Source organism: Myotis nattereri (genome assembly GCF_964212035.1).
Source record: "Myotis nattereri genome assembly, chromosome: 16".
NCBI lineage: Eukaryota > Metazoa > Chordata > Mammalia > Chiroptera > Vespertilionidae > Myotis > Myotis nattereri.
The window spans coordinates 43,477,396-43,495,125 of record NC_138091.1 but is presented as its reverse complement, the minus strand read 5'-3'; the positions used below and the strand labels follow the sequence as shown (position 1 = coordinate 43,495,125).

General features: G+C 40.5%; 2 protein-coding genes across 2 annotated transcripts in view; both read left to right on the top strand.

Annotated features, from left to right (window-relative positions):
* Window positions 1-2,240, top strand: part of LOC308533085 (uncharacterized protein C17orf50) — a 32,643-nt gene extending 30,403 nt beyond the window's left edge. The window contains exon 4 of the transcript XR_013997032.1: window positions 1,022-2,240. The gene's annotated coding sequence lies outside the window, so the exon portion shown is untranslated. The remainder of the gene's footprint in view (window positions 1-1,021) is intronic.
* A 3,573-nt stretch (window positions 2,241-5,813) lies between these two features.
* TAF15 (TATA-box binding protein associated factor 15) overlaps window positions 5,814-17,730 on the top strand; it is a 34,478-nt gene continuing 22,561 nt past the window's right edge. Inside the window, exons 1-5 of the mRNA XM_081110859.1 lie at window positions 5,814-5,852; window positions 14,630-14,669; window positions 16,100-16,151; window positions 16,238-16,322; window positions 16,407-16,509. Coding sequence (XP_080966985.1) covers window positions 5,846-5,852; window positions 14,630-14,669; window positions 16,100-16,151; window positions 16,238-16,322; window positions 16,407-16,509 — 287 coding nt within the window. The 5' untranslated portion in view covers window positions 5,814-5,845. The remainder of the gene's footprint in view (window positions 5,853-14,629; window positions 14,670-16,099; window positions 16,152-16,237; window positions 16,323-16,406; window positions 16,510-17,730) is intronic.

Here is a 17,730-nt window from a genome sequence, read left to right as displayed (position 1 = left end):
TTCATAACATGAGAAACAATCCGCTTTGTCTCTGCCCCTTCCTCCTCCCCAGGAAGTGTGCAGAACACAAAGCAGATTTTATCAGAAGGAATTCTGGACTCCAGAGAAAGGCACTAACAGAACGATCAACCTCCCAAAACTACAATAATAGGAATAAGAAGAGGAATCGTGAGAACATGAGATTAGCTTGGGAGAGCTGAAAGGAGGCTTTTCCCGGAGTTTTGAGTATTTTAGCTGTGATGATTTGGATTCATTATTGACCATAACCTCTGTGCATTTTTAGCTGTGATTCATTTCTTAAAGCCCTAATTTTCTAGCAATCACTCTGCCTCTGAAACAGAAATTTCCTCTCTAGCACATGTGGATGTGGTTTCATCAGTCTGGACCACATTCACAAGTATACCTTCCTTCCTCCTTCCCTCCCTGTACACACACACACATATTCTTTTATTATTATTATTATTATTATTATTGATTGATTTTAGAGAGAGAGAGAAGCATTGGTTTGTTGTTCCACTTATTTATGCACTCATTGGTTGATTCTTGTATGTGCCCCAACTGGGGATCAAACCTGCAACCTTGGTGTATTGCGAGGGTGCTCTAACCAACTGAGCCACCTGCCAGGGCTCACACATATATTCTTTACACAGGTTCACACTCGAGAGTGCTCACATGGACTATGTACACAAGCCGGTCCCAGGACAGTCACATGAGCACCTCCTCACCAGGCAGCTCTCTTTGGCTAACACCAGTCCCATCTCCCCTAACCCTCATCGCAGTTTGCAGGGTGTCAGCCTCTTCTGGTTTGTTTTTTACTCCTACCAGGACCCAGGGGACTTGCTAGGAGCATAATAAAAGCCTGGCCAATCTGGCACTGTGCCCCACTTCCCTTCCACATAGAGGCTATCTATCCGCCAGGCATCTGGCCCGAAAGGCTGGGCCAGGCCCTGCTCAGACTCCCCTGCTTTGCTCAAAAGACCTGCTAACAGGAAATCGTCTGCTTCCTTTCCACCCCAAACAGGAAGTGCCTGCCACTGTCCAGAGGAGGAGTAGCCCAGTCATTTCCAAGGAGCCTTCCCCTGCCAAAGTGGAGCCTCAGGGTAATGTTCGAGGGAGGCTTGCTCTCTAGGAAGGCTGGAGCAGTGAGAGGCGCCGCATGGAGGGTGGTGATGGCTACTACTGCCTGTGGCACCTGGCACAGAACAGCTGTCAGCTTTTCAACAGACACTCACCACCCACTCGGGAGACTAGGAAAGTCCTAGATAAGGCCTTTGAGCTTGAGGAGTTTACAGACAAGTGAGAGAGACAAGTCATGCCATTTCCCCCCATTTATTTATTCATTCATTAAATACAAGGTTCTCCTCCTCTTCCTTCTCCTTCTTCTTTTTGGTGCCTCCTGTTTCAGGCACTGTGTGAGGCACTGAGAGGTTCAGAGATGAACTAGGCGACCCGACTAGAGAACAAATTGGCCTCTAGTTAGGTAGGCAAGCCTGGGATTATGTGGTACAACTGTGAATTCCACAGGCTTTCCACAAGAGAGGCAAAAATCACTGTGGTCTCTTTTCACTGTGGTAAGAGCAATTACCGCTGCCTGCTTCCTCTCCTGTCCCCTACAGTCTATTCTCAAGACGGCAGCCAGAGTAATCCTGGTAACACAGGCCAGTTCCTGAAAGGCCTCTGCTAAATGGCTCCCTCTAATGGCTTCCCTTCTCGCTCTAAGTCAATTCACAGTTCTCAGACGGTCCTACAAGGCTCTACTGCAATGGTCGAAGGATTGGAAAACCAACTAGGGAATGAAGGCAACTCAAAAATTATCAACAGTGTTAAAGAACAAAATTTAACAGTAAATTTGAAGATCTAATTTGCTTTATTAAGCAATTGATGAAATGCCAGATGGGTGCTCAGATGAGTTAAACAAAATAGTGGGTTTTTATAGGAAGAAAGAAGAGGGGACTAAATTAAGAGTGGATTATTTCAGACAAAGATGCCATACCCTAGAGCAGGGCTTTTCAACTTTTCCATCTCATGGCACACATAAACTAATTACTAAAATTCTGGGCACAATAAAAAAATAAATATTTCTTTCTGATCTGACAAAAAGGTAAAATTTTGATTCGTTCACATCAGATGGCTATTGTTGTGTTGGCTGTTGTTATTTTTTTATTTGACAATCCAAGGAAAAAGAGGTCAGTGCGCTGACTAAATAGTCAGGTATTGCATGTTTAAAAAATTCTTGTGGCACACCAGTTAAAAATCTTAAAAACTGCTGCCCTAGAGGAAGGCAGAGGGCTTATGGGGCAGATTGCCTCACTAGTGTGGATCAGGAAATTCCAGACTGATTGGTTTAAAATTCCACCCCTGGGAGAGGCTGAAATTGCAATTAAGTTTGTTATAAAGCTTTGGTTTGGTGCTGTGGTTTAGCAAAAGTGACTATTTTGCCCTGTTGTTTGTTTCTTTTTAAAACAATAGCTAGAAGCCTCTATCTTCCATAGGCTGGGGGAATGAAGGGAGGAGTAAGGTTCCTGGAGTCCAGTAGCCAGAGTCTAAGATGGAAACTGGAGCCCTGGACAAGACAGCTGCTGCCTGAGACCCTACACCACACCCCTTCCCCCATGGCAGAGAGGGGCGGGAGAAATAACCCTGGTTCCTCATTTTCTTCTACCAACTTCTTGCCTAATAGGACACCCATTGACTGATTCTAGTGGGAAGGTACTGCCTGAAGGAATCTCTAAAACTGAAATGGGGCTGCAGGGTCAGCTCTCCATGTGAGGACTTGAGGGCTAGACCAGGGGCAAACAGGCCCAGTCCCGAGACCTTCACAAATACATTCTCCTAACGCTGATGTGTAAAATGTACCTGCTGTCTTCCCTAAATATGCAGACTAAGGCCAGCATGGTAGAGGGAGCAGGATCTCGTAGTGTGAAGAATGACTGGGTGGCCCAGCTGCATGGCCCTACCAAGAGGTCACGGTTTGATTCCTGGTCAGGGCACATGCCCAGGTTGCAGGTTTGATCCCCAGTGGGGGAGGGGTGGTTGTAGCAGGCAGCTGATCGATGATTCTCTCTCATCATTGATGTTTCTATCTCTCTCTCCCTCTTCCTTCATCTCTGAAATCAATAAAAATATATATTTTTAAAAAAAGAATGACTGGGTGAATTATGTTGCAGATAATCATCCCTAGGCAAAAGCTTGGAAGGCAGGAGGGCACAGGATTCAATTTGTGAGTCCCTTTGTGGCAGAGCAGGACCTTTGGAAAGAAGTGCCAAAGCAGTGCAGACCCAGGAGGAGTTCCCTGTTTCAAGTTTGGGAGACCAGGGATATTGTAAAAAGAATACTGCCCTTGGTTCAAAGGCCTAGATTCTAGCTCTGCTTTTGTCCTTAATTGGCTGTGTGAACTAAAGAATTCCACCTTCAGTGTTCTCGTCTACAAAATGCGGATAACAGCAATACCTATATTTCATGGGGCATTCAAAAGATTAAAAGAGAGAATGGATATAAAAAACTAAATGCCACTCATTTGATTAGATTCCTCAGAGGTTCCCCATTGTTTGAAATTTAATATCCGAAATCCTTCACAAGGCACATAAGGCTCTTCAAGCTGTGGCTTCTGCCTACTTCTTTCACTTCATTTATAATCACTCCCCATCCCTGCAACTCTGCAGAACAGCCAGACTAATCCACTTGCAATTCCCAGAACTTTGCTGCCTCTTAGTCTTTGCAAATACAGCCGTTTGCATGTGGAGCAAGCTGTTCCTGATATGCACCCCCTGGTGAATTCCTGCTCTTTCTTCAAAGCTCAGTTTGGGAGGTATCTCCTGCAGGAAGTCTCCCTTAATACCGCCTCTACCCTTCCACCCTCCACCCTTCGGTCCCCTAGATGCCCTTCCTTTGTGTTTTCAGAGCACCCTTTGCATCCTCCAAATCGAGTATGTTTAGTAGTGGATTGAATAACACGTTTATACTGTCCCTGTTAGGAAATTGTAATTCCTGAAAGGCAGGGGCTGCGGTGCTTCCTATTTTTCTATCTCCAGGGCCTTCCGGGACCTAACACCTAGCAGTCATCATGAGATGGCAGTTGAGTGAAGAATGCATGCATGAATAAATACATTGATGAATGGTGGCACAGACTTAAAGAATTGATGATGAGCAATACTTTCTATATTCTTATCCTTTAAAAAAGTCCCAAGTCTCACCCTGGCTGGTTTGACTCAGTAGTTAGCGCATCGGACCTGTAGACTGAAGGGTCGTAGGTTCGATTCCCAGTCAAAGGCATGTACCTGGGCCCTAACCGGTTTGGCTCAGCGGATAGAGCGTCGGCCTGCGGACTGAAGGGTCCCAGGCTCGATTCCAGTCAAGGGCATGTACCTTGGTTGCGGGCACATCCCCAGTAGGGGGTGTGCAGGAGGCAGCTGATCGATGTTTCTCTCTCATCGATGTTTCTAACTCTCTATCCCTTTCTCCCTTCCTCTCTGTAAAAAAATCAATAAAATGTTTTTTAAAAAAAGGCATGTCCCTGGGTTGCAGCCTTGGTAGGGGCATGTGTAGGAGGCAATGAATCCACCTGTCTCTCTCACCTTTACGTTTGTTTTTCTCTTTCTCTCCCCCTCCTTCCTCCCTTCCACTCCCTCTGGAAATCCCCAGGTGAGGGGTTCCCACTGCCTTCAAGGTAAAGCACAGACTCTCATGTACTTTACAAGGTCTCAGCTACTTTTCTGGCCTCATCTCCTACCATTCTACCCTCGCGGCCCAACTCTGAACATACTGACTTACTTGTTTTGCAACTATGTGGTCAACTTCTGCTCACCACCTCTGGTTTGCCTCGGATGTCACCTTGCCCTCGGGGAAAACATCCTTGCGTGTCCCCTGGGCGTTCACAGTTTTGGCTCACACCCTAGAGTTCTAGTTCCCTTTAGGCAGCACAGCCTCAGGGCTGAACCCACAGACAGCGGTATCTGGTGACCAGGATTCAGATTTCACGTTGGCCATTTCCTTGCTGTGAGACCTAGAGCAAGTGAATTCTGCTCCATCTTCTGTTTCATGGAGATGACATTTCATCAGCCTGTTGCGAGAATTAAATGAGCTACTGTAAGGTGGCTGACCATGAGAGTTAGGTATTACAATAGCATTGAAGACTAAAGCTTTGCACCCCATCCCGCCTCATCCTCAGAGTCCAGTCTGTGTGTGATTTTTCGTTTGAATGCACACGCTTGTTTCAGTATTACCTTGTAGTCTGTTTTTTACTTGACAAGCTAGTTAGGACAAACGGGGAGGCGATTAGGTACCTGAACTGGTCACGACTTTCCGCCTCCGAGCTCGTAGACTCCGAACGCCCCCAGGCGGCTCAAGCAGTCTGCAGCCCCGGCGGTGCGACTTAGGGCATACCATTCGAAAATTTAGGGGAAGAAAGTCCATTTCTAACCAAACGACCTGTTTACAAGGTCTCTCCTCTTTCGCTTCCTAACCTCAAATTCTATCAGACCCAATAGAGTAGGAAACAGGACTGTATTTATGACAGAGAGAGCAGGTTCAGCTTCCTTCCCCCCGCCTGATCGCGGCATTGGTACGTTCTCCTCAATTCCCTCTCAATAATGGTATGGTCCGAGGAGGGGCGAACAGATAGGGATTCCGAAGTCCTCAGGGTTTGGAGGCTAGTCCTAGTACAGAATCCCCCCTCCGGCCGTGACGCGATGGTACCGCACGCCGTCTTCTGATTGGCTGCCGAGGCCCCGCAGTCGGGCTCACCCCGCCGCTCTGCCCTCAGTACCGCTTCGGCCGCTGTGCCGCCTGGCTTTCGTATTCCTTGTTCTCGGCGGGCTGTGGGGGCTCGGCGCCGCGGCCGTTAGCCATGTCGGGTAGGTGATTCTTCCAACGAGCAGCGGCAGCGGCGAGAAGGGGTTTTGCAGGGTTGGGCCATCTTCCCGCCCACCGGAGGGCCCCGAGGAAAAGCCTCCGGCCCTGAGGGAGGCTGGGGGGTGGGGGCGCGGACGCGGCCGCCGCCGCCATGTTGGACTGGAGGGACGCACGCTCCCAACGCTCCCCGTCTGCAGATCCCGGCGGGAGCGCTGCGGGCCCCTGTCTTTTGGCTCTGTCCTTGGAACCTGAGGCGACGTGCCGTTCCCGGGGGAGGGTGTGTGAGTCGGGGGGGGCGGAGGCCGTCTACGCCATCACAGGGGCGGGGGGAGCCCGTGAGTCAAGCATCAGCGTGAGAAGCGGTGCTTCTGGTTCTCCGCGCCGCCTCGGATCTTTCTGCGAGGCCTCGGGCCAGCCGCCTCCCCGCCCCGTACCTCAGTTTACCCAATCACCAAGTGGAGCTGGGCCTCCTGACTCCCCCATTCATCAGGTGGGGGCCTTGGCGCCCTGGGAGCCCTTTCCAAAGGACGTTGCATTCCACGAAATCCTATTTGTCGTCATTCCCTCTGTCGTCACGAGTCGAATTCCAGTTGAGGGTGTTTGTAAGAGATTCAGCTTCCTTTCCACCCTTGTCTTCCTTCTCCCCTGTTTATTTTTTTTTTAAAGTCTCTTGCAAGACTTGAAAGAGAGCCTTTCCTGTTCTCGACAGGCAAACATAGACCGAAGAAAGACAGCCTTCCACGAAGCACTTAAATTGATAGCAGCCTCCCCCCCCCCCCCCCCGTTGTGTAGAAGAGAAAAAGAGGCCGTGGTCCCTTCAGGACAGCCAACCTAGGGCCTGCTAACCCAGAATATGAGGTCTGGAACATGGGTGTTCTCTCGGCGTAGCGGTCCCAGCTGCCCCCGCAAGGTCCTCCTGCCTCGGTCATTGGGTGCCTCACGGGCTGCAGAGACCCAGTGACCCACTTGCTAGAAACCGTCATGAGAGTAAGGTACCACCTTTCAGGTGCAAAAGCAGAACATTTTCTTAAAAGTCGAATAGCTGGGATGAAAATGACTGGTGACCGTCTTTCCCATTTTTTTTTTTTTTTTTTTGTAAGGGAGAACCTGTTGGTATTCAAACCCGAAAACCACACCCCCGGTCACCCAGTGTTGCAGGAGGCTGGCAGTGTGGTAAAAAGGAAGCAGTAGGCTAAGAAGCAATGGTTGGAGAGGAAGATGATAAACATTCCTTAGATTAACATTGATGTCAGGAAACCATACTATTTATCTTCTGGGGAAGGGGGCTTCTTTTTACCTCCTTTCAGTTTCTAGGTAATCCTTGCTCAAACAAGAAATAAGTCCTTACCCTAAAGGTACCTAGACGCTGGTACGTCTTCCCAGGTGCATAATTTGGGATGAAGTCTGGTAAAGCTCCACAGAAGTACATAGAAGCATACCCTCAGGGAGGGTATGTGACCCATCCATCCATGGTTAAAAAGAAATACTCTCCAGTCCTCATGGAGAAATTCACCAGCTTTCAATGGAAACAGTGCTCATTAAAAACTTGGCCTGTCTTGATTTTTAACATAATTGTTGGTATAAAATGATGGCTTAATTTTATAGCAGTAGATAGCTTTTATGGAAAATCAAATTTTAGAGGTTTACCATTTGTAAAATCCAAGATTTTCAGTGTGTCCAGTGTGTGAGCTGGTTTACATTAGTACTAATCTTCAAATTACCAAGACACCAGATTTTTGTCACTTTGTATTTTCAGTTTTTTTTTTTTAACATCAAGATTGGTTTTCACATGTGAAAATGATTTTAAGATTGCTCACATCTAAGTCAGTTAAGCTAGAATCTTTAAGTTCTACTTAGCATCACATAATTATAATGTGTATATAATACTTTTGACTTTGTAAGAAATAGGGGTAATGCTTTTGACTGGTTCTCTGATGAATATTGTTAATAAACTTAATAGTAAACTCCCTTAAACAACTAATGGCATTAGGTTTAGTTAAGTCCTTTAAACATTCCAAACTACACGTATAAGTTTAATCTGTCAAGTTGACTCAACCACACCAGATGCCTGCCAGTGTAAACTTATAAAGCCTAACAAAATATAAGCACTCGTGTAACCAGTAAATCAAAATTATAAATATTGTCAGGCTCTCAGACATTCAAATACTCTTTACAAATGTGAATTATCTAACATCTTTCAAGTTAAAATTACAAATCTAATATCAGTTATACATATATTAAAAATTAAAGGTCAAGTTACTTCTCATTTTGGCAATATAGCAGACCAAATAACTTGAAAATCCTCTATCTATAAACACCTAAAAGTGTAAGAACTGACAAAAAAGGGGCACAGTTCCCCCAGCTACCAGAAGCGAAGTAAAAACTATTATGCTAACTTGGTGGTTGCCCTGGAGAGGAGTGTATGGATCTCATCATTTAGAAATGATTTCATTGCCCAAGTAACTAAAACTGGACAAGAGATGAAGTCTTGAGACGATTAGAGCTAGGTAATGGGAACTAAGACTCATATAAGACTTGGCTGTTTGAAGGACTGTATCTTTGGTGAAAGAATGAACTGGATAAAACTTGTACCTACCAGCATAAGAGATAACAAGAATGCCTGGACCCGAGTGAAAAAGTTCTGAGAATTCGTAAACTGGAACCTGTGCTTCATACAATTTGGATGTATATTTAGGCTAGTTATGGGCCCAAGAACCTTAAGGAAATCAAGATAAAAAGTGGTTCTGGGTTGGTAATAACCTTGGGGCTCCTGGTACAGTGGAACCTCAGTTCTCAAACTTAATTCATTCTGGAAGGCTGTTCGAGAACCAAATCATTTTTCCCCCTTTAGAAATAGGTAATGCAAATTGAATTAATTAGTTCCAGGTGCCGAAATGATTCCCTGTTTTAACCTTCCTTATATATTAGTACATGTCTATTGTACTGTTTAAACTATAAACACTTTAAAAACAAAAAGAACATCAAATGTAAATGAAAATTTAACAAAAAGGAAAGAAATGTACAGTAAAATAATGAAAAATTGCCTGACCAGTGTGGCTCAGTTGTTGAGCATCAATCGACCTATGAATCAGGAGGTCATGGTTTGATTCCGGGTCCAGGCACATGCCAAGGTTGTGGGCTCAATCCCCAGTGTGGGGTGTGCACGAGGCAGTTGATCAAGGATTCTCTCTCATCGTTGATGTTTATTTCTCTCCCTCTCCCCTCCTCTCTGAAATCAATAAAGACATAAAAAATAAAAAGTTTATTATAAGCAGCAACAAAAGCAAAAAAACATGAAAATATTCACAGCAAAATATTCTGAGATTTCAGCAGTGGTAAACTGACTCATTTCCGCATTCTCTCCTCCCTTTGTCAGCTGAGAGATGCGGGACTGATTGTACAGGTATCAGCATGAAAGAGTTGTCAGCTGAGGAGTGAATTGTTCAAGATGGGAGACATTCAAGAAACGAGGTTCCACTCTAATGTAAATTGAATTCGTTCCCACTCCCAAATGACTCCCTGTTTAGCCTTATATACTGTACATGTCTAATGAATGTACTGTTTAATCTATAAATACTTTATTTTTTTAATCCTCATCTGAGGATTTTTTCCATTGCTTTTCAGGGAGAGTAGAAGGGAGAAAGGGAGGGGGTGGTGAGAGAAACTGCCTTCTGGGGGCAGGGTGTGAACCTGCAGGTGAGGTATGCTCTAACAGCAGCACAGTGGCCAAGCAACTCTTTTTTTTTCTTTCTCTTTTTTTTATTGATTTCAGAGAGGAAGGGATAGGGAGAGAGATAGAAACATCAATGATGAGAGAGAATCCTTGATTGGCTGCCTCTCGCATGCCCCACACTGGGGATCCAGCCTACAACCCGCCCTGGCTGGGAATCGAATGGTGACCACTTGGTCCATAGATAGATGCTCAACCATTGAACCACACTGGCTGGGCCTTTTTTCTTAAATTTACCGAATCACCCCCTACCAGCCTTAAAAGGAATCACTTTTAATACTCATTCTAGGGGTGTCTCAGGTCAGCATGCAGCATCTTTGCTGTTCCACATATTGCTGCCTCTGAAATGCTGTCACTGGCTGGCTAACTGCTTTTCTTTTATCCAAGGCAACACAATAGTTTTTCTACCTTTTCAATTGCCTGTGATCATTGTTTCTTTCACAACCTTAGTAACATTGGCACTCTTTTTAAAAAAAATGAATAAATTTTTATTGATTTCAGAGAGGAAGAGAGAGGGAGAGAGATAGAAACATCAATGATGAGAATCACTGATAGTCTGCCTTCAGCATGTCCCCTAATGGGGACTGAGCCCTCAACCCTGGGCATGTGCCTTAACTGGGAAATGAATTGTGAACTCCTGGTTTATAGATTGATGCTTAACCACTGAGCCACACCAGCTGGGCAGCATTAGCACTCTTGATGACTTCTTTATGTTTTATGATTTTCCCAGCAACAAAAGCATTATCTCCTTTGTTGTCGGAGAGCTGCTTTTTGTCATGCTGAGGTATCATCAGTATGAAAGGGTTGACTAGTCTAGAAAACAAAATTTGGTTCCACATTTCTTCTGTGAACAATTTGGTTGAGAACTGAATTGTTTGAGATGAGAGATGTCCCAGAAATGAGGTCTGACTGTAGAAACAAATGAAAAACCTTTCCTGGAGGAAATTTCACACCCTAGGTCACAAGACATCTTATAGAAAAAACATGCCTTAGAAAAGATAAGTTCACAATAAGAAAATTGCAGAACTCTAGGATAAACAATTCACTAAAATGAGTGTTAGTGACAAATGGGATTAGAACCCCTAATAGGTAATCTGAAAGTGAATATTATATGTTTAAAATTTTTTATTAAAAACCTAAAAGAAGGAATCAACCCTAAGACCGAGATACTATGTAAAACCACATGTAGATTTGAAAAAGAACCAAGTACAACTTCTAGAAATAGGAAAAAAAGAATAAATTGAATTGTAGATAGACCTAGTAGAAGAAATAGTGAAGGGGAAGATGTGATATAATTTACCCAGCATTCAATTCAGGAAGGATATAGAGATGAAAAATGAAAGATTAAGAAACATGTCAAGTAGATTGAGGAGTCCTGTCATACATTGAATAGAAATTTGAGGAGAAAATGGAAGAATTAAAAGATGGTTGATAATTTTACAAAACTGATGATTTTTTAAAAATTAGGTAATGGTTTCAAACAAAAGTCATAGCTAGATACACATGTAAAACTGCAGATTGAAATACCAATAACAAACCTACTAGAGGGAGTAGGAAACTGGTAAGATTGAGAGACCTAAAAGTTTAAGCTGGAAAATACTGAAATCCTTGGAATTTAGAGGAAAAATAACCATTGATTTTGAAATTTTTACCAAAATAAGACTAAGACTGCCACTTCCATATCTTGGCTTACAGAACTAATAAAATGTGTTAAATCTGGAATGGCGGAGTAGAATGCAAAATAAACAGTGTGGTGGAAGCAAACAGTAAACAAAAAGCAAATTATTGAAGATGAAAATGATTACATTTAAAGATTTTAAGAACGTGGCAGCAAAAGGATGGGGAAAAAGTGGAGCAAAATAATAGGTGAAGGCTGATTGGCATGTTATTAAGATTCTTATATTCTTGGCATGTTATTAAGATTCTTATATTCTAACGGAGGTTGAAGATCATTTTGAACTTTGCCAAGAATACATGTTAAAATTGAACATAATTATGAATGGTGACTTATTAAAACAAATTGAATGTATCACTTACAAAGTAGTAAAAGGAAAATATAAACATTCAATAGAAGGCAGGGAAGGAGTTTAAAAGGAATAAAAACACCAACCCTGGTAAGTAGAAAGTCCAATATTAGTGGGTAGAAATAAGAAAAGTAACAATAGTAAAAGTACAGAAACAATTTAAAGACAAAGATTTTCACATTGGAATAAAATGATCTAAATGTGCTGTTCAGAAATATGCCGAAAATATTAGAAATATTGAAAGTATAGAGATTGAAAAAGATTCAGCAGGAAAAAAACAAAAGGGAGATTATGTTACCAACAGAATAATGTGCGGACATTTTAAATGATAGTTTTTATGCAATGAATGTTAAAAGGAAATTCACCAGGAAGATATAAAGCGATACTTTTATGTGCCTAACATTAATTATAGCCTCAAAATATGAAAGCCAAAAAAAATGATAGTCAAATAGTTTTTAAACCTGCCTCTCTGTAATTAATAGGTTGGGCAGACCAAGCATTAGTAAGAATATGAATGATAGAACTAATAAGCATCATCTTATAGACTTGGGGAATTCATTTAACAGAAATACACAGTTCTTTTTAAGCACATAGGGATATTTATGCAAGTAAAGTATTTTTTTTTTTCAAGGAGGAAAAGCAACAAAACAGCAAATCCTAACAAATACTAGGAATAATATAGAAAATGCCTTTTCTTACTGCACTGGAATGTAATTAGAAGACAAAAACAAAGAGAATCAAACCCTATACACTTGGAAGTAAAAGCACTTATAAATAATTCATGGGTCCAGACACAAGGCCCAGGTGTCTACTTGTAATGAGCAGTTGTTTGAAATGCCCTAAATAATTATAAACTGATTTTCTCTGATGAATATAAACATTTGTATCAGACTCAAGTATTTATACTAAGGGTCAGACTTATTGGTCAATATGTTTATATCTTATGCAGTTTTAAAGTCAGCTAGCTGAAGACAGTTTCACAGGGCCGAAGTGACTGGGTTACAGTTAAGGACTCAATACTAGATTTGAGCTAGGAACACATGACCTATGTGTTGTGCACTTCCATAATTTTGCCTGAATCAAAGGGATAATACAGTGGGGCCTTGACTTACGAGTTTAATTCGTTCCGTGACGGAACTCATAACTTAAAGTGAACGAGTGAGACACGTGATGCTGGGCTGATGTTGTGGCGTTCACTGTGACGTTCGTTGCGCCAGGTAGTGGTGGGGTATCTGAAGCTGGCTCGTAACCCGAAAAAAATCGGCCGAGAGACGGCTCGTATCTCAAAAAACTCGTTAGTTGGGACACTCGTAAGTCAAGGCCCCACTGTATACTGAGATCCTAGACTCCACTCTTGTCACAGAAATCACATTCATACTTTTGGATATAATTTGACCATCATGCATCCCTAAAGTATCTTAAATTTTATTCCCATTACACCTATCCTGCCCCCCAATAATTCTCTTCCGTTTCTTATTTGATTAAAGCTAACTTTGCCCCTCATTTGATAGATGCATATAATCGCTATGGTCCAGTTAGAGTCTTTATCCTTTTCATGTTTTTCTTACTTGCTTAGCTATAAATTTAGTCACTTACTACCATGGGCATGGCAGTGATGCAGTTTTTTCTTTTTTATCTCAAGTAGCTTTATGTCTTTCACATTCATAGGAGTAGTTTGTGTCAGGATTGCATTCAATATTCTTATAATTAAGGCTTAAAAAATAATTTCAGTCTGATTGGAAAACTTAGGAAAGAGCCAAATTTGATGTCACCAACTTAGTAACTATAGAGGCCCATGCATGAAATTTGTGCAAGAGTAGGCCTTCCTTCCCCCGGCTGCTGGCACCGCCTTCCCTCCGGCACCTGGAACCTGGAACCTGGAACCTGGGCTTCCCCTGCAGCCCTGGCTTCGTCTGGAAGGTTGTCCGGAAGGACATCCGGAAGGATGTCTGGTCTAATTAGCATATTACACTTTTATTGTATAATAATGTTTTCATACTGTAACTTTATATGAGTTGAATGAAAAAGTCACTGATTTAATTTTTGGTTGGTTTTCAGAACTGTCCAACAAATGGTTGTGTTTCAAATTGGGTGAGGTTGGGTCTAATGATCAGCAGTTAGTGACTGTCATTTTTTGCTTGAGAGTATTTCATATAATACTCTCAAAACATTTATATTTTAATTATAGTTTACATTCAGCATCCTTTTGTATTAGTTTCTGGTGTACAGTATAGTGGTTAGACATCATATAGTATATTGCTCTTATTCATCATTAATAAACATAGGTCATTCATTTGACTCTGAGTAGGAGCCTGAAGGATAGAGCCTATTAAAAAGTTTTTGATAAAGCATACATTTTGAAGTATTGAGAAAATATTTTTATTTTTTTGACATATATTACTCAATTAATGCCTTTCTTGGTAGATTTTATTGCCAAAAAGAAGCTTGAAGTAGGTTTTGCTGAGTTGCTATATCAATTGGCTAAGACCTTGAAAGCTTGGTAAAGTTATATTTAAACAACTAATAGCTGCTTTTACCAAGTCTTCACAGATGTTTTTGTTGCTGCTGACAGCCAAGGCAGTCCAGTACAAGGGGATGGTAAAGATGTTAGGCTGAGAAGGATATGGAAGTAAATGTAATCCTGGCATTTATCTTGTCAGAGTGTCTTCCCCCTTTTTGGTCCTGGTTAGTTTTAAGATGTCTTTTTGTATATAAAGGTAATATAGCTTGAGCTTTTGAGTTTTTGTTAAAAGGATGGATTTTTCACTGATCATTTCACATTTGATCACTTGGTCCTTGTGACCATTGGGACACGTTTGTGTAGTAGTTGTTTTCAAAGATATAGGTACTATAAACAGCAAATATGTACAGATTTCTCCTTGCACAATATTTTTAATTTTGTTTTTTCTTTCTGTAGTTTCTTTATATGACATTTTCTTATCACATTATTCTATAAGGTCTAAAACCAGCGTTTGAGGGAAGCATAATTTAAAATCAGATTTAAAATTCTTTTTATGTGTTTTAGATTCTGGAAGTTACGGTCAGTCTGGGGGTGAGCAGCAAAGGTAAAGTATACATACGTTTTAATACCATGAAAGAGTAGAACTGAAAAAAAGATGAATTTAGTCAGGCCTTCCCACTTGAGATTTGGTATTTGGATGTCTTAAGAGAGTTAAATATTAGCTCTGCAAGGGAAAAGAGTCAGCCTTTGTAAATAGGTGCTGTGAAACATTTCCTCCCTTTTTGAAAGACTTTGAATCAGTGAATATAGATGCCTCCTGGAGATTAAAACAAACCTTACAGGTATTGTAAAGATTGTTTTCTTTGGAAAATTTAAAAAAGAAACAATTATTAAAAGGATTTAAGCAATGAACTATAATAGGTTCTTAGAAAAAGCATTTCATATTTTTATTGTATGTAATATGTTCATTTGGAACAGATCTTCTAGAAGCACTATAATAGAAATGGTTAGCATCTTTTAAAGACATCATTCTCACAATAAAAAGTATATTTTTATGTGAATGTTTACATGTAGTAGAGTTCTCATGCTTACTAGAAATACAGCCTTCAACTTATACTATAAATGTTTTGTAGTTCACTGTGAGATACTCAGGATAGCACCTCAGATATCGGTTCATGAAAACTGATTTAATTTTTTATTCTCATAGGATAGTGCTAATCTCATAGTAGGCAGCTAGCAAATGTTTATTCAGTGAAATACATTTCTCAAACTTAAATTTTGTTAGCACTTGAAAGCTCTAAAATGGTAAGATTTTTTGTAAATGTTTTAGTTTTCTTTGGCATATAGTTAGAAAGTTTGTTTTTGACTTGTTAGAACTTATTAGGCAAAATTACTTCTTCAAATCTGAGAAGTTACATTTATTCAGTGAAATTGTGTTCCAGGCTGTGTTTTGACACTGGGGATACAAAATAATCTTATTTTATGATAATATTCTGAAGATACACATAATTCTGATTACCATGGCACGAAAATTAAACTTTTAGTGCTGCCCTGTGCCTTTTCTAGGAAATGAAAGGCAGATTTAAGGCAAATAGTAGGAAGAAATTAATCTGTCAAAACATAATAAATTGAATAAAGCACTGACAGTCATCATTTTTCTCTATAAGATATTTGTTATGGGTTTTGCTGCCTTATTGTCCCTCCTTCCCCACCTTCCAAGCATAATTCTCTGGTGAAGAGATTTTCCAGCTCTGGTGAAGTTTTGTTTAATTGTGGGGGATTATCAAAGGAAAACTTTTGGTGTTTGTTTGGCATCCAAAAGGTCTGGGAATGACTTCATTTATGTCTTTAGTAGTCTCTGATCATCACCTTTCAATTTACACTCAAGAGACGGGCAGATTGACAGTTTCTCAGAAAAGAAGCTTATTTTTGAAAATGAGGATAGGGTTTTTCAAGCTGTTAAATTTGCTAGTGCCAGTGTTAGCAAATTTCTTTCAAGTAGTACATTCTTTTTTTTTCTTTTTCTTTTTACAGTTATTCTTCCTATGGAAATCAAGGCAGTCAAGGTTATGGACAAGCACCACAAGTAGGTTAAAATACAAATTGTGTTCTTTATAAATAGTTATTTTTATCTTAAGTAGGTGACGAAACTTGTATTTACCTAAATTTCAGAGCTATTCTGGTTATGGGCAAACTACTGATTCCTCATACGGACAGAACTATGGCGGCTACTCCAATTATGGACAAAGCCAATCAGGTTGGACTGGTTTGTTAAATTTGCTACTTTACAAATTAAAAAAATCAGAACCTTTACTAAGTGGTATATCCATCCAATCTTTAGGTTACTCACAATCCTACGGTGGTTATGAGAATCAAAAACAGAGCTCATATGGCCAGCAATCTTATAATAACCAGGGACAGCAAAACACGGAATCATCAGGAGGGTAAGGAAACAGTAAAAGTACTGAGATTGTGTTGGGCAGTGGAAATAATACTTTGCGTATTAAACAGGTTTCAGCAATATACTCCTAACTAAACATGTTTTTCAGAAATGTTTTGATGGAGTGTGAATTTCACAGTGTTATTGTTATGAAGAGTGTGGAAATTGTCAGCATTATCATTTAATACTTATGATGTGTTATTTGTAAAATGATTATTTAGCTGTAAATGAATGCACATGAAAGAAAAACTTGACCTCTCCTTTATGCCTGAGATTAAATAAAAACTTACCTATAAAAGACTTTTCAATGCTTGCTTTTATTTCTATTTTATTTTTTAACTATTTTTAGTGTATCATTTTTTGAGGGACAAAAATATTTTAAAAAGTGCCAAGACCTGTTTAGATACCCTAAAATATATTTTATTAATGTAAGTATGTGAATATTTGCCAGCAAGTTTATTGGTTTTATAGTTGTGGTTTTTTAAAAATATGTTTTTATTGTTTTTCGGGGAGAGAGAGAAACATTGATTGGCTGTCTTCTGCATGCTCCCTACTGGGGATCAAGCTTGAAATCTGGGTATATGCCCTGACTGGAAATTGAACCTGAGACCTCTCAGTACATGGGGTGATGATGCTCAACCAACTGAGCCATACCAGTCAGAGCTTATTGTTGTTGTTTTTTTAACTTTCAGATTTGAGGAGTCTGTACTTATTATTAATTTTAATAATAGTGATTTGCTTTTTTCTATTGTTCTTTACATTTTGTGAAATGCTTTTGTATTCTCTAATTTGATCCTTGAACACCACTATAAGATAGTACCAGTAATTATCTCCATTTTATAAAATTAAAGAAAAGCTGTTAAGATCACATAGTTTGTCAGGTTATACAGCTAAAAAAATGAAGGAAAAACTAAAGTCACTAGTATTTTCTCTTGCAGCAAAGAAAATTATTCTAAGTGAAATTCAAATAGAGGCAATGGGGAAAGATTTGTGAGGACAGACTATCAGTTTAATGAGAGTGCTTTGAAAAGTAGAGAGAGAGTACAAATGTAGGGGCTAATATCCAGAAAGCATGCTACATTGGAAGGAGGAACTCTTCAAGCCCTACTAGTAAGTTTTAAACTTAAGAAGAACCCTTTTATAAAGATACATTTTTAGAAGTGTCACATGTAAATGTAGACCAAAGAGAAATGTTAGATTTCGGTTCACAGCCAATTAAAAATAT